The 15,798-nt window shown below is 39.8% G+C and overlaps 3 protein-coding genes and 2 pseudogenes across 5 annotated transcripts in view; all 5 read left to right on the top strand.

Moving 5' to 3' along the window:
- LOC144655228 (angiopoietin-related protein 7-like) overlaps window positions 1–9,731 on the top strand; it is a 35,328-nt gene extending 25,597 nt beyond the window's left edge. The window contains exon 4 of the mRNA XM_078515450.1: window positions 9,640–9,731. The gene's annotated coding sequence lies outside the window, so the exon portion shown is untranslated. The remainder of the gene's footprint in view (window positions 1–9,639) is intronic.
- LOC144655222 (uncharacterized) overlaps window positions 1–15,798 on the top strand; it is a 102,964-nt pseudogene that overhangs the window by 18,909 nt on the left and 68,257 nt on the right. The window lies entirely within an intron of this gene.
- On the top strand, window positions 427–15,179 carry LOC144654014 (uncharacterized). The gene is made up of 3 exons (XM_078514136.1): window positions 427–694; window positions 5,808–5,894; window positions 14,647–15,179. Exons 1-3 carry the CDS (start codon window positions 502–504, stop codon window positions 15,177–15,179), a joined length of 813 nt encoding a protein of 270 aa, XP_078370262.1. The 5' UTR covers window positions 427–501.
- On the top strand, window positions 5,988–9,678 carry LOC144655232 (angiopoietin-related protein 7-like). The gene is made up of 3 exons (XM_078515455.1): window positions 5,988–6,427; window positions 7,954–8,490; window positions 9,012–9,678. The coding sequence occupies exons 1-3, from the start codon at window positions 6,361–6,363 to the stop codon at window positions 9,614–9,616; spliced, it is 1,209 nt and encodes a 402-aa protein (XP_078371581.1). The 5' UTR covers window positions 5,988–6,360; the 3' UTR covers window positions 9,617–9,678.
- Window positions 13,258–15,798, top strand: part of LOC144654013 (uncharacterized) — a 71,018-nt pseudogene continuing 68,477 nt past the window's right edge. The window contains exons 1-2 of the transcript XR_013570862.1: window positions 13,258–13,336; window positions 14,569–15,171. The product of XR_013570862.1 is annotated as an uncharacterized LOC144654013 (transcript). The remainder of the gene's footprint in view (window positions 13,337–14,568; window positions 15,172–15,798) is intronic.

The following is a 15,798-nucleotide window of genomic DNA, read 5'->3' as shown; positions in this document are numbered from 1 at the left end:
CTTATCAATCTAGTTAAGTCAACAGTCTGGATAAGTTTCATCTCTTATCTCCGGTTTTCATTTAGATAGATACATTAGTAACATTAGTATCTCTTAATTAAAATCAAGAAGTGGATCATGGAAAACTGTGCGGATTTTCCCATAAAAATTTATTCCAGTTTCAAAACCTAAATTGTCAGAATGTCTTATTCAAGTACAGACTTAAACAGTTGTAAGCAATACTCCTAATTCGTGGCGACACAATACCACGTAGCTTATCTAGCAAAGTACTTCTCGATCTTTCCTCGCTTACAAAAATAGGCACTACATTGCATGTGCAAGACTTTTACATTTGGAAAATCACCAAGTTTCTCTTAGGATAAGCAAGATAATTTAATTACCAGTCGGCACACAAAGTTATCAAAAAAATCCAGACAGTGCGAGGTTATCATTGCCCAAGGTACAAATAATTTGCCGCAGTTCAGTGTTAGTCATTTGTGAAAAGCAGTTACGCAGTTCACAATGACGAGCGCTGGTGGATCTTCCCGCCTTCTTGTGGTTTGCTGTTGTGTTTTGATTACAAGCGTTTTCTTGTACTGTGTTGGTTATGTGAGGCTTGAGTTGGAGCTACGAGCTTACAAGGAAAGACTTGAGGCTCTCGAACAAAGGGAAAAAGAGTTACCGACAGCCCGCATTTCGCCCATTCCAACAAACGGTGAGTCTTTTTTTAATTCATTACAGTACGTTACCGAGTAGACGTAAACTTTTGCGCTCTCTCTATGCGTTTCTCAGGTTAAACGAAAAAGGATTAAGAATGATCGTTTTATTGCTATTTCTTTAATCTATTCAATTCGCCTTGCTGTAATATGCCAAAACATCTCGGTTTTCAGTCAAGTACATGCCAAAGATAGTCTCGAATAGATGGAGACGACGTCTTAGTTGCAACTAAAACATACCCGAAAATTCGCCGTGGTAGCTCTAACACAACTTATTTATAATTCCCACAATTTGGAAAATATACATCATTATTGTTTTGAAAAGAACTGGTATGAAATGCATCAGATGTATCCATATTTAGTATATACTCAAACAGTGGATAGCGTTTTTGGCGCGCGCTGATTGGCTACTCAAACTCCGAATATCCTCTGCTATTCACCTCGGAGCAATTCGCGCGCGAAAACTGTACTGTACAGTACAGTACAGTACAGTACAGTACTGTACTGTACTGTACTTTATACCATGCCATAGAAAATACAGCCAATCAGAATACAGGATAGCCGTTGTATATTCGACGGTATTCAACCCAACCTTCCCATCGTGCGCTGCGATTGTATTCTCGTCGAAATTTAGTGAGCGTATTTTCTATGGCATGGTATAAAATAGTTACACAACACTTTCTCGTGGTATACTATGGAATATCCCACTTGTCACTTGTATTTTCTTGGTATACACACTCGCCTAAAGGCTCGTGTGTACACCGAGAAAATACAAGTGACTCGTGGGATATTCCATAGTATACCACTCGAAAGCGTTGCATAACTAGTATGTACTGTACTGTACTTTATACCATGCCATAGAAAATACAGCCAATCAGAATACAGGAAAGCCGTTGTATATTCGACGGTATTCAACCCAACCTTCCCATCGTGCGCTGCGATCTTATTCTCGATGAAATTTAGTAAGCGTATTTTCTATGGCATGGTATAAAATAGTTACACAACACTTTCTCGTGGTATACTATGGAATATCCCACTTGTCACTTGTATTTTCTTCGTATACACACTCGCCTAAAGGCTCGTGTGTATACCGAGAAAATACAAGTGACTCGTGGGATATTCCACAGTATACCACTCGAAAGCGTTGCATAACTAGTATGTACTGTACTGTACTGTACTGTACTGTACTGTACTTTATACCATGCCATAGAAAATACAGCCAATCAGAATACAGGAAAGCCGTTGTATATTCGACGGTATTCAACCCAACCTTCCCATCGTGCGCTGCGATCTTATTCTCGATGAAATTAAGTAAGCGTATTTTCTATGGCATGGTATAAAATAGTTACACAACACTTTCTCATGGTATACTATGGAATATCCCACTTGTCACTTGTATTTTCTTCGTATACACACTCGCCTAAAGGCTCGTGTGTATACCGAGAAAATACAAGTGACTCGTGGGATATTCCATAGTATACCACTCGAAAGCGTTGCATAACTAGTATGTACTGTACTTTATTATATGACTAGCTCCGTGAGCGGTCAAGATGAAACGAATCGCGTGCTCTGATTGGCTACCCGAGCGGTCAAGATGGAGCCATCTTGACCGCTCGGGATCGCCCGCCGTGTTCCCGCAAGCAAAAAAACTTTTCTGTTCCGTCGACGCTACTACAAAAAGCTTTTCCGTCGTAAACTTGAGCTATGAAACCATTTACCGAAACAACACAAATATTTTGTTAAATGTTAACGAATTTCGTGAATTTTATTTGCCACAACAACCAGCTAAAAATACAAAAATTAAAACGCAAAGCGACTTGAAGACATGATATCGGTTTTGTTCGGCGGAAAAAGGAGAGAAGTCTGACAGTGACATACCTGAAGAATAAAGAATTCGGCAAACTTGTCGTTTGTGTACATCTTGATGGAGAAAGCGGTCGGCACGGCGAACCAGGCACTGTAAGCTTTTAAAACATCTTTTCACCAAAGCCTCTAACGCTCACGTCGAATAAAGTCGGGACGAACATTTAAATCAATGATGTAGGAAAGTTCAAGCTCTTCCCGTGAATTTATAAGTCTCAAACGCTTTCAACAATCACAATTTCAATATTCAGCTCGTGTCATCGTGACGGCAGGCTTGCACCACTAAACCTCTAAAGCGCCTGAAGCGAGCAAATACTCTGCAAAACGTCCAATAATCAAAAGCTGGCGGCCAGATGGAATGGACATTCTTGTTTTAAGGCTTCAAACTCAACGTTGATTTGCAATTTTAGCCATTTCAATATCCTTTTGAGGGTTAAAAAGAGGTAAATTTCGCTGTTGTAGCGTCGTTTTATTTCGTCTCGATTCATTCAAGAATTTGACAGTCACTCATTAAACTTTTAAACCAATGAAATGATTTTAGCGTGCGTCATTGAACGTGCATGCAACTGGTTTCCTTTTCAGTACTCGAATAAAGTCATATAATAAATCCTTTATTGACCAAGCTTGTTCGGTCAAGAAGGCAGGATATTGGCCTCGTTCTTTTTTTGCGTGTTTATGGACTTCGACTTCGTCTCGGTCCATAAACACGCAAAAAAAGAACTTGGTCAATATCCTGCCATCTTGACCTCACGCTTGGACAATAACCCATATGTACTGTACAGTACAGTACAGTACTGTACTGTACTTTATACCATGCCATAGAAAATACAGCCAATCAGAATACAGGAAAGCCGTTGTATATTCGACGGTATTCAACCCAACCTTCCCATAGTGCGCTGCGACTGTATTCTCGACGAAATTTAGTAAGCGTATTTTCTATGGCATGGTATAAAATAGTTACACAACACTTTCTCGTGGTATACTATGGAATATCCCACTTGTCACTTGTATTTTCTTGCATACACACTCGCCTAAAGGCTCGTGTGTATACCGAAAAAATACAAGTGACTCGTGGGATATTCCATAGTATACCACTCGAAAGCGTTGCATAACTAGTATGTACTGTACTGTACTGTACTTTTTGTATTTTCTTGGTATACACACTCGCCTAAAGGCTCGTGTGTATACCGAGAAAATACAAGTGACTCGTGGGATATTCCATAGTATACCACTCGAAAGTGTTGCATAACTAGTATGTACTGTACTGTACTGTACTGTACTGTACTGTACTGTACTGTACTGTACTGTACTGTACTGTACTGTACTGTACTGTACTGTACTGTACTGTACTGTACTGTACTGTACTGTACTGTACTGTACTGTACTGTACTGTACTGTACTGTACTGTACTGTACTGTACTGTACTGTACTGTACTGTACAGTACAGTACAGTACATACTAGTTATGCAACGCTTTCGAGTGGTATACTATGGAATATCCCACGAGTCACTTGTATTTTCTCGGTATACACACGAGCCTTTAGGCGAGTGTGTATACCAAGAAAATACAAGTGACAAGTGGGATATTCCATAATATACCACGAGAAAGTGTTGTGTAACTATTTTATACCATGCCATAGAAAATACGCTTACTAAATTTCGTCGAGAATACAATCGCAGCGTACGATGGGAAGGTTGAGTTGAATACCGTCGAATATACAACGGATTTCCTGTATTCTGATTGGCTGTATTTTCTATGGCATGGTATAAAGTACAGTACAGTACAGTACAGTACAGTACAGTACAGTACAGTACGGTACAGTACAGTACAGTACAGTACAGTACAGTACAGTACAGTACAGTACAGTACAGTACAGTACAGTACAGTACAGTACAGTACAGTACTGTACTGTACTGTAATAAACTAGTAAAAAATCACCCTTTCGGGCTATATTATCTCACTGTTTTAGTATATACTAAAACAACGCTTCACCTCACTGTGTCGGTGGCTAGTGGTGGATATTTACCGAACCGCAAAGCGGCGAGGTAAATTGACGTAACTGGGTTTAACGACTTTCTGTCACCGTTCTTAGAAAACTGGAGCGTTAGTTTACAACTCAAATCATTGCACTAACTTCTATCTTTGAAACTAAGAAAAGTGAAACTGAACCGTAAGAGCATCCTACAATTGTAACCCAGGCCAAAAATTTGAGTAAGAACTTTTATTTATTCCAGTTTTTGCCAATAACTTTATGTGAAAAGTGACAGGGTGTTTTCCTTCTGGCAAAGGCGTTTCTGTGTTCAACGATTTTCGGTATCAAAGCCAAAATAATCACGAGCTGGCTAGCAATTCGACCACAAAGGGGTGATTTCTGTTAAGAAAGCAACCCAGGCCGGCAAACATTACCAGTAAACGTCCCCTTCCCAAAAGCTTGATTCTTTTGTTTCGATTTCGCCTGCTTCGTGGCTTCAGGTTGCTAAAAAGACAACCTGTGGGATCTTGGAAGCATATTTTGTAATTTAGGTGTCCTGAACGAAAAGGTTTCTCGATGCTTTCTGTCTTCTTCAGAAGTCGATGTTATCTGGAATCGAAGAGGCGTTAGCGAGAAATATTTGCCGTGTCGTGTTGTCTCCAGGTTCGCCAGAAATATTTGCCGCAGGCCGTTGTTGTCTTCAGAAAGCGACAGAAATGGAAATAGTCCATCGGTTTGATCAGAGCAAAAGATTTCTAGAAGATTTACTTACTTATCAAGAATTTTCTAGAAATTCTCGTCGTTGTTGATAGCTGCAAAACTGACCTCGGTGTTTGAATTCCACTAAAGCAATTTAATTATTTCAATTACCGACATCTAATCCCAGACTAATTATCGATCTTCGACACTTCAACAATCTTGAGCTCAAGTTAAGAGTGGGGACCTAGAAGTTAGAAGTGATTTGATTATGAGATTTAAGATTGTTTTCCCCCGACTTTTTGAAGGCAAACCGTCACGTTATATCAACTTGGTGAGCGTTGTTGTAACAAGTGTAAAAAGAAGAATTTTAATACTTAAGATGCTGCTTTTCTGAGTGATTTTCACTGGTATGTTAAATAACAATACAGAAAAAAATCCGTTTTTCCAATGCTGTTAAGAAATTATGGCTACGAGCTGTAAGTGACCACAGCAAACCATCAAAGAGAGAACGTATTTCACTTGTTTATCTCAAGGATGCTCAAAGAAGCATTGTAACAACATTTACTCCTTTATCATAGGAATTCGCTTCTCGAAAGATGAGTCAGACAGTTCTTCAGCTCAGAAAAGAGACCCACGAGATGTTGAGTCCTCCAAGTCCCCCAAGGGTGACAATGGTGTTTTAACTCCTGAAATACAACAACAAATCACAAAATCCGTCCATACTGCAACACAAAAGATCTGCACTAGCCAAAGTCAGATTTGCGTGCAGGGACCTCCGGGAAAGATAGGACCACAAGGACCACAGGGGTCCCCTGGATATCGGGTCTTCGTGGACCCCCAGGGATAAAAGGCCAAAAGGGTGAACCTGGAGAACCCAACTTACCTACTCCGACTTCCCTGCAGCCATTCAGGGGGCAGGCGGCGGATGTTATTTCTGCCCCTGGGATTATCGTTACGCCGGCAGTTCGGACCGTGGCTTTGGATCAGTCCGCCGTGTTCAAGTGTTCCCCGGAGCGAAATGTTGACGCGACCGTGTCGTGGTCCAAAGAAGATGGTTCCCTTCCCGCCGGAAAATATTCCATCATCAAAGGAACACTTCATATCAAGAATGCGACAGTCGGTGATAATGGAATGTACGTGTGTACAATTCGTACTGACCAGGGGACCGCTCAGGCTTCTGTTACACTCAATGTCCAAGGTAGATAAACACATTTATCACATTTATAAAAGATTTCGAACTCGATCGTTCTCCAGCAGGCCCTATCATAATATCATTAAAATTATTCTCGTTTCTCCGTGATCACGCCGACTTGCAAATTAGTGTAGGATTATGTACTCTTTAAAGGTCAAACGAACAGAAATTTCAAAATGCCATTTCAACCAACCAAGCACTAAAACTATCCATCACTGAGTGAAATTAAAAAAAAATGCTTTCTGAACCTTTAAGCGCGAATTACAGCAAAAAATACGAAGATTTCCGAAGGCTTCACGAAAACGTGTTTGAATGACTGCGCACTGAAATGGAAGGAATGGGACGGGTTCGTGACGTCATAATTGGTGTTTTTGAAGACGACCGCAGACCGATTCCGCAGGCCGCACTGGTTGTCAAAGTTCGAGACAATAGAGAGCTTAAGCAACCACGACGGCAACGTCAACGGCAACGTCTGGTGGAAAATGAATTTGTATTTTACTTGAGAATCTCGCAACTTTCCTGACGTATTCTGCTTATTTATCGCTTTGAGAACTAGCTCCCGCTGAATACTCAAAGAGAGCGTTCAACCCAAAACAGAAAAAACAAAAATTAGCTGTCGTGGCTGACGTTGTCCAAAATACGCAGAATTTGGTCATTTCACGTTGTTGTTCTGCAGATAACGGCTTTGAAATGTTCCAAGATTCAAAATGCACGTGCAGAGTTAACGCACGTGCAGATAATTCTGCTCATTAAATGCTAATGTGAAAGAACAATAGAGATTCCTTATTTGTTTTCATACCAACGTGCATTCTATGTCTCCCATGATATGCAAAACGACAGGAAGCAAAACTTGAACTTGCTTCAGCTATTTTTGAGATTAAGCTACTTTATTTAAATAAATGCGCGTCTCTGAACAACAACCAACAAACAGTCAACCAGAAAACGGCCGAACAGAACGAAATAACTGCTTGAAATGTCACTAAACACATTTATTTAAATTCTTAAGTGTGGTATGCGGAATCGGTCTGCGGTCATCTGCAAAAACACCAATTATGACGTCACAAGTTTATATTTCCGACAATTATCCGACAATTTTTCCGAGCACTCTACGATTATGAAAGCCTAAAAAAAGCATTTTTCAACTTGCAATTATCTCTGCGATGCAATGTCGAACTACTTTGAAACTTCGGGATATGTTTATTTAGCTGTTAATAAACACATGGGCAAAAAATAAAAAAAAATCGAAATTTCTGTTCATTTGACCTTTAATTTGAAAATAATCGCACAAGACAAATTCTAAAAACTACAAAATTTGACAATTAAGGCAATAGGCTGAATTCATGTTGGGGAAAATTTTAAATTCTGGTTAACAGATTTCGAAAGTAGTCCTATTACCTGGACGTCAATTATATTGGGTACGTATCAACCTACTGTCCAATAAGGGAAATAATTGGATACTTGATATTACTTACGCATAGCAGTGTAACTATGTGTAATATCAGCTTTACTTTATATATTTTTCTCGTGTACAGCTCGTCCTCTGATCTCCCTTCCCGCTGGACCAATATACGCCGAGAGCGGAAAAGATGTCAAGCTCCCTAAGTGCCAGGTCATCGGATATCCCCCTCCGGTGATATCTTGGACCAAACTCTTCGATCAACTTCCCAGTGGAAGAGCCACCGTTCAAGTTCAGACCCTGACCATAACAAAGACGGACAAGAAAGATGCTGGAACGTACATCTGCACTGCTACAAACGCCATGGGCACATCGCACGCCATGACAGCTCTGATAGTCAACGTAGTTCCTCAGTTTACAGTCAAGCCGCCAGACAAGATAGAACTTTACCATGGACAGACAGTCACATTGAACTGTTCCGCAGACGGACACCCAGTACCCAGCATCACGTGGACACGATGCAAAGGAAACATACCAGAGGAACGCTCTCAAGTGGAAGACGGACAACTGAAGATAAACAGTTTGACGGCAAAAGACAGTGGGACCTATATCTGCTCTGCACGGAGCGAGTTCGTTCATGTGGAGACTGAGGTGCAACTCTTTGTTAAAACTGGTAAGCAGTGTTAAGCATTCACGCATCAGTACAAATTTCTTCTTTTTTTCAGTCTCCAACTTTCATTTTCATCTTTTCTTTCTTTCTTCCTTTCTTCCTTTCTTTCTTACTTTCTCACGAAATTTCTGTTAAACATTAACGAGTAAGTTGCCCTTCTTGTTCTGTGTGTTCTGTCCGCTTTCTTTCTTTCTTTCTTTCATTTTTTCCTTTCTTTCTTTCTTTCTTTCTTTCTTTCTTTCTCTCTTTCTTTCTTTCTTTCTTTCTTTCTTTCTTTCTTTCTTTCTTTCTTTCTTTCTTTCTTTCTTTCTTTCTTTCTTTCTTTCTTTCTTTCTCTCCTTTCATTAGATGATTTCTTCTGTGTGCTAACTAAGTTAGTAATTGCTACTATCCTAGAACAGGATCCTCGTATAGCACATGTAAGCGCTGATGAGATACAGTCGTCAAGACAAAAACATAATCAATCAGTTGAAACCAATCAATCAATCAATCCTTTTATTAATAACTTTTTCGTTTTTTTTTAGCCCGAGACTGTGCTGAGCTGTTTACCGCCGGCTTCAAGAAAAATGGAGTTTACACAGTCAACCCAGCAAACAAAACCAGTTTTGAAGTGTACTGTGACATGAAGACGGATGGTGGTGGATGGACTGTCTTTCACAAACGCTTCAATGGGTTCGTTGGATTCTACAGGGGCTGGGACGAGTATAAGAACGGGTTTGGTGACGTCAGAGGAGAGTATTGGCTTGGAAACGAAAAGATTCATCAACTGACTGAGATTCCGAGTCAGCTGCGAGTGGAAATCAACACAACAACCAGTGGAAATAAATACGCCAAGTATAGTAATTTTACGGTCACTAACGAGGCATCCAACTACACGCTGTTTGTTGGTTTCTATTCTGGCTCAGCAGGGGATTTTCTTAAGCAGTATTTTAACGGCATGCCTTTCTCCACCAAGGATCGGGATAATGACAAGACAAGTACTGACTGTGCTAAAGCCTACAAAGCAGCTTGGTGGTATAACAACTGTGGCACCAGTTATAGTCTGAACGCTCAATATGCAGGAAGTTATTATTTATGGAACTGGTACCTCAAGGGAAGTGAGATGAAACTGAAACCAAAATCCCCCTGAGCATTGCATTTATTTTTTTCGAGGGTAAAATCCGAACACTGGACGGACTTTTCATTAATTAGTTTTGTTGTAGTGGTTTGTAGAAAACGCTTGGCTTAAAATTCGTAGTTCTTTTTACAAGGAGACCCTCGATCGACCAGTGGCTATTCTTTTCAGGTTCATGTTAACAAGCTACCTCGTCCCAGGAGTGATACCCGCCTCGATTAGTTTTTAAAAAACAAAACAAAGTTGAAAGGGTTGAAAGTTGCTTTGTCTTTTCCAGTTTGGAAAGACGTAAAGGCACCAAAGGGACGAGTCGAAGTTAGGGACTGGTCAATAAGTACCAGGGGGGGTGGGCCGGAGCAATTGGAAAAGTGGTGGCTCGAAAATTTGTGACCCACCCCTTCTTTCTGGCTCAAAACTGACTGACCCACCCCTGATAGGGGGTTAAAAATTACATGACCCACCCCCTTTGCTAAAAACAATCACAGGACCAATCATTTCTTTATCATCTGTTAGGGGTTGAAGGCTTTTAATTTGACTTCAGCTTTGAAAGTGAAATTCCCTACATAGACATTTTCCCTGATGGACACTGCTGTTCCATGTACATCTTATTCTTAACACACCAAAGAAGGATGAATTTATCACTTCTTATATTAGCCTTTTGTTAGTTTTCCACATATTTGTGTGTAAAGTCCTTGGGGAAATTTAGACACAAACATATGCAAAAAACTGAATCTGTTTGTAATATTAACTCATAATCAATTATGGAAGAGTTCATATTAATTTTATACAGAAACTAATAATAGAAACTACAACCACTGTCCATCATTCATAATATTTGCAAAGTGTTTTACTAAAAAGTTTACTGATATTAAAAGGCCTAAAGCCAAGCGTGAATCTATGCAGGTTGAAGAGAGACAGGCAAAACTGATGTTATGATCACAAGCCATCTAGGGGGGTCAGGGGTTATGCCCCCCCTGGGAAATTTTTATATTTGGGCCTTTTAAAATCGCTAGAAATTTATTTAAAACTGCTCACATGGAGAAATTTATCAATTTTATATACTGATGAATACAACTTTTGTTGGAACTATAACAGTTTAAAGTTAATGAATAAATAAGATGACCCACCCCCTATGTGTAGATCAAAATTACATAACCCACCCCTTTTCGAGGGCTCAAAAACTGATGACCCACCCCCTTTCTGCTCCGGCCCACCCCCCCCCCCCCCCTGTACTTATTGACCAGTCCCTTAGTTAATTTTCTGCTTGAATAGATTTAAGTCACAGTATGATGTATTAGTCTAAGATAAGAATTCAAAAGTCATCCTTTATTACAGTTCTTTATTTTGTGTTTCCTCTTAACAGCTCGAGAAAACTTATACATTTCTCTTGCCTTTTCAATAGACCTGCTTTATTAATCCCTCTGCGGTGTGCAAGCAACTCGAAAATCGTTGATCAGCAATGTAAGAAAATCGTACTACAAAAGAAGCAAGGGATGTTTTGTTTCATATAGAGCTTTTAGATTAGTGGTAGCCTCCTTCGCAGACGTTCTTTGAGTTGGTCACGCGTTTCTGTGGGGGAGAAACGCGTGACGAGCTCAAAGAACGTCTGCGAAGGAGGCTACGTTAGTGGACGACAATTTTACCTGTGTAAACCTTTCAGTAGTGAGTATATCAGTTGACCACTTCTTTCAACGACATCAGGTAGATGCCATCGTAATGATGTCAAGCACGAGATGAAAGTGGTCCAATAAAAATGAAGTTTTTAAAATGTATCCTAGTACAGTACTAGTGTGAGTGGTTTGAAAATGGAAATAGTTTACAGCAGTTGTGCTTTGTTGGATCAATACTATTATCCTATTTGAGATGATGCTGAAATAATGGCATCAAACAGATGCCTAACCATTGGCAAACAAGTTATGGTCAGCTCGAAGTACTTATAACTCACAAGAGAGCTCGGGTGACTTCCATGTTTATATTTTTTACTGAATAATGATTAGTATGTTTAGCTACATTTATGTCTTGCAAAGCTTTAATAATGCTCGGGAGTGGCCTCAGATCCACTATTTTTTACCAATAAAGGCACCGTGCCACCAAATCCTCTGAACCGACATTTAAAGAAATGTATAACATGCAATAAGGGGAACTGATTCTTTAAAATTGGTACTTAGCGCTTTCAGCAACCAAGACTGAGAACAAAAAAACAACAACAGCATACGACAAAAAGTGTTCGATTTGCCGAAGACTTCTGTAACAGAAAGAAGTCTTAAACGAATCTTAAACGAATGAAGCGGATGTAACGTTAACCCTCATGTTCCTGTAGCACAAAATATGATCAGTTCCTTACTGATCAATCTCCGGCGCCACGCTTTTTCATGCCAACTCGTAGAATCCGGAGTGTTTTTTAACAAGATCCCGAGTTGACAATGACTTTCTTTATTCATGCCTTTTTGATTTTATTATAAATTTACCGATATTATAGAAGATTTAAGAAAAAAATATGTATTTGAGCTGCGGAAAGAGCAAACATGCCTCAACTGTTTTTTTTTTTCTGAGCTTAAAATTTAAGTTAGTTTTTTATAGGTGCTTTACAACAGCGGTATCATTTTCATTTGAATGTGCTTTGTATTGGAAATAAACGGTTAAGGAATCGTCCCAAATTCTAGCACGGGTGCGTCGACGAGAAATCAGTACAGCGTACAGGCTCAAGTAAAACCATTTCAACAACATAAGAAACTGGAGCCTCTCTATGGGTACCCACGGTCTTCGTTTTTATAAGCAGATCTTCGTTTTACGGATTGAAACGGTTTGAACGTATATTCAGTGTAATTCGCAGTTTCCGTTTTCAGCCTTGTAATGGCTTCATGTGGTTTCGCAGCAGTGACTGGAAACCACTGTTGTCGAAGAAATCGCAGTAAATTGTTGTCAAATGCCAAAATTCAGAAATTACGTATTTTTTCTGTTATGTTTACGAGTTTTGCAGTTTTATATCTGAGTGTTCAATTTGATCACGCGAATTTTGGGCAACTTCAGATCTTCGCTTCAATCTTGAGATCTTCGTTTTTTCCGCGGTGATCTTCGCGTCTTTGATTTATTCGGAAATACCCATAGAGAGGCTCAAACTTACCCCTTCATGACCCTTAATGCCTAAAGTATAAATGAGATAACACTGAATTTGTGACTGTGAGCGACAGTCTTCTTCCGTCTAAAAAAGGCCAAGATTGGCCAGTTCAAAACAGCATATCAATCATTTACAGCTCCCGTATAACCTGATATATGTGTAAACTAATTAACCTCAGTATTTATTTTTTTTTCAGTGAGAGCAGCAGGTTACGGCAAGCAACATTTTTTCCCGCTAAAACGCCTCCGAAAATCCTCTAAAACACCTCTGAAACACCTCTGAAAAACGAAGGCAATCTTTCAATTTGTTTTGACAAAAAGCCAACATATGCTACTTTCCTTTTTGGCTTCATAAATTGCTAAAGCTGGGCAAAGATTTCCCCAGATGTTAGACACTACTGTACCATACACAATGACGAGTGCTGGCAGTAGCGGATCTTCTCGCCTTCTCGTGGGTTTTTGTTGTTTTGTGACTTTAATCAGCGTGGTTTTCTACAGCGTTGGTTTTATGAGACTAGCATATGAGTTAAAAGCTCACAATGAGAGAATTCTGGCTCTGGAAGAAAACCAGCAAAAGACAACAACAGTTCAGACAAGTTTTCAAATCCTTGAATGAAGGTAAGTTGGATGGCTTGTTCCTCATTATTAACGACTTTTTTGATTCGCCTTTTAAACATAAACGAGATATTCAGTCGGCTAAAAAAGACAACCAGGAATTAATCTAGTCGAGTGCATCTCCTTTTCTCCTCTTACCGGCCTTCGGCCGAACGTAACATAAAACAAAAACGCTTAATACGGCCCAGGAACGCGAAAAAAAACACCACACGCGAGTCCGATTAACATTAATTCACCTTTATTGAAATATTTAGAACGAGATTCATTTAGAAATGTAATTTTCAGGGCTTAATTCATAACACTCATAGATTTCAACAAATTTCTTTTGTTCATCTTATGTGAACGATTATTAACCACAAACATATAGTGTGGTCTGCCTGTGCTGACACGTACATTTATCTGCAGCTCGCGGTCGATGTCCTAACCTTACATAATATAATAGCGACAATCTTGCTTACTAAATGCACGATTTAGGGAAAATACGTTGCGAAAATTAAGCCTCAAAAGTAGCCATAAAGAATTTAAACATTATTGAGAGAGGGAGGGAGGGGGGAGAGGGTGAATAGGCTCGCGGATTAACGGATTTCACCTTAAAATGATCATGGATTGCGGATTTCTACGATAATCAGATATGCAGATGTTGAAAATACAGTGGATTGCTTATCGATTGATAATTTTGGCGAGGCTGGATTCTAGACTCTGTTTGCTTTGAAGCAGTTAGGATCGTGGATCGTGGAACTTAAACAATGGTTTAGACAATCGGCTTTTTGTCTATTTGATTTTTAGGTCGAGACTCAAAAAACACTTCAACCTTGTTCCATTGGAATTTTCGTGTAAACAAGCAAAGATGGAAAACCTCGCGATAAGTGAGCATCAAATATTCCCGGTGAGGGGCTCCCATATGCAAGAGGTGGAGATTCTAGTCGTCTCGCTAAGGGGTGTAAATTTCGGATTTTATGGTCTCACTTTCGGCAATTTCCGCCCGAGGCCTTTTATTATTTTGAGTAAAGTGTTTTATGGTTCTGTCTTTCTGAGCGCAGGCCTACCCTCCATAAGTATGAAATATAAAAATAAAAAACTTAGGCCATCTCGATTTTTATGTTGTTATCTTCTTATAATACAAAAGAAGTTGAAAGGCGTCGTTTATCCCCAACAAGAACAAACATTCTTGTATTTCACAAATTTTAAATCGACGATCGAGATAGCATAACAGTATTTACTCCTTTTTATTTTAGACATTCCCGTTGCTTATGTTAACATAACCAGTTCTTCAGCTCAAAAACGGAATCCGCGAGATGCTGAATCGTCCAAAGGAGACAATGGCGTTTTAGCTCCAGAAATACAAAAACAAATCACAAAATCCGTCCACGCAGCAACGCAAAAGATCTGCACTAACCAAAGTCAGATTTGTGTGCAGGGACCTCCGGGACCACAAGGACCACAGGGGCCACCGGGAAAGGTTGGACCACGAGGACCACGGGGCCCTCCCGGACCCCCCGGGATAAAGGGCCAAAAAGATGATCCTGGAGATCCCACCTCACTGACTCCGACTTCCCTGCAGCCATTCAGTGGGCAGGCGGGGGATGTTATTTCCGCCCCTGGGATTATCGTTACGCCGGCAGTAAGGACCGTTGCCCTGGATCAGCGCGCCGTGTTCAAGTGTTCCCCGGTGCAAAATGTAGACGCGACAGTGTCGTGGTCCAAAGAAGATGGTTCCCTCCCCGCCGGAAGATATTCCATCATCAATGGAACACTTTATATCAAGAATGCGACAGTCGGTGATCATGGAATGTACGTGTGTACAACCGCACAGGCTTCTGTGACGCTTAACGTCCAAGGTAAATAAACTAAAGTTTCAACTTTCTTAGTAGGAAAAGTATAAACAAGTTTTAACTTGTTTAAAAACACCAAGTATAAAAGATCTCGATCGAACCTGATCGTTCATCAACAGACCTTATTGCCAATAACAAATTTCCTCGTTTTTTCACGCGCCTATTTTTTGTTATAATTATTGGAAAGTGATCACGTGGGCTTCCATTTATACTCTTTAATTTAGAAATAACTGCACATGAAAAAGTATGATAAACTGCAAGCTTGGGCCAGACGACATGTTGAATGCATGTTTTAAACTCTGGTTTTCTGAATTGGAAAGTTCTTCTATCAACAGTCAGTTTTATTTACTTGAATATTATTTAAGTATAGCAATCTTATTATGAGTACTGATCTGCTACTGTATATTGTTTTATACACAAAATTAAAATAATATATAAATTTAGGCAAGCCTAAAAGCGGAGCTCCCCAGTTAATTATTTTGCACTTTATTGAACTCTGAATTCTGGCCATTGTAAAACTTTAAGGCTAAGAATTTTATATTCGTTTTATTTTTTTAATAAATAATAATTAATATTTTTCCTTATTTCTTTTTTACCGTGTCCGGGGTGGGGGGGGGGGGGGGGGTACTCCCT

Source organism: Oculina patagonica, chromosome 5 (assembly GCF_052425735.1).
Source record: "Oculina patagonica isolate OP01 chromosome 5, crgOcupat, whole genome shotgun sequence".
NCBI classification, from domain to species: Eukaryota; Metazoa; Cnidaria; class Anthozoa; order Scleractinia; family Oculinidae; genus Oculina; species Oculina patagonica.
Note: the sequence above shows the minus strand (reverse complement) of the source record. Positions and strands in the feature narration are given on the sequence as shown.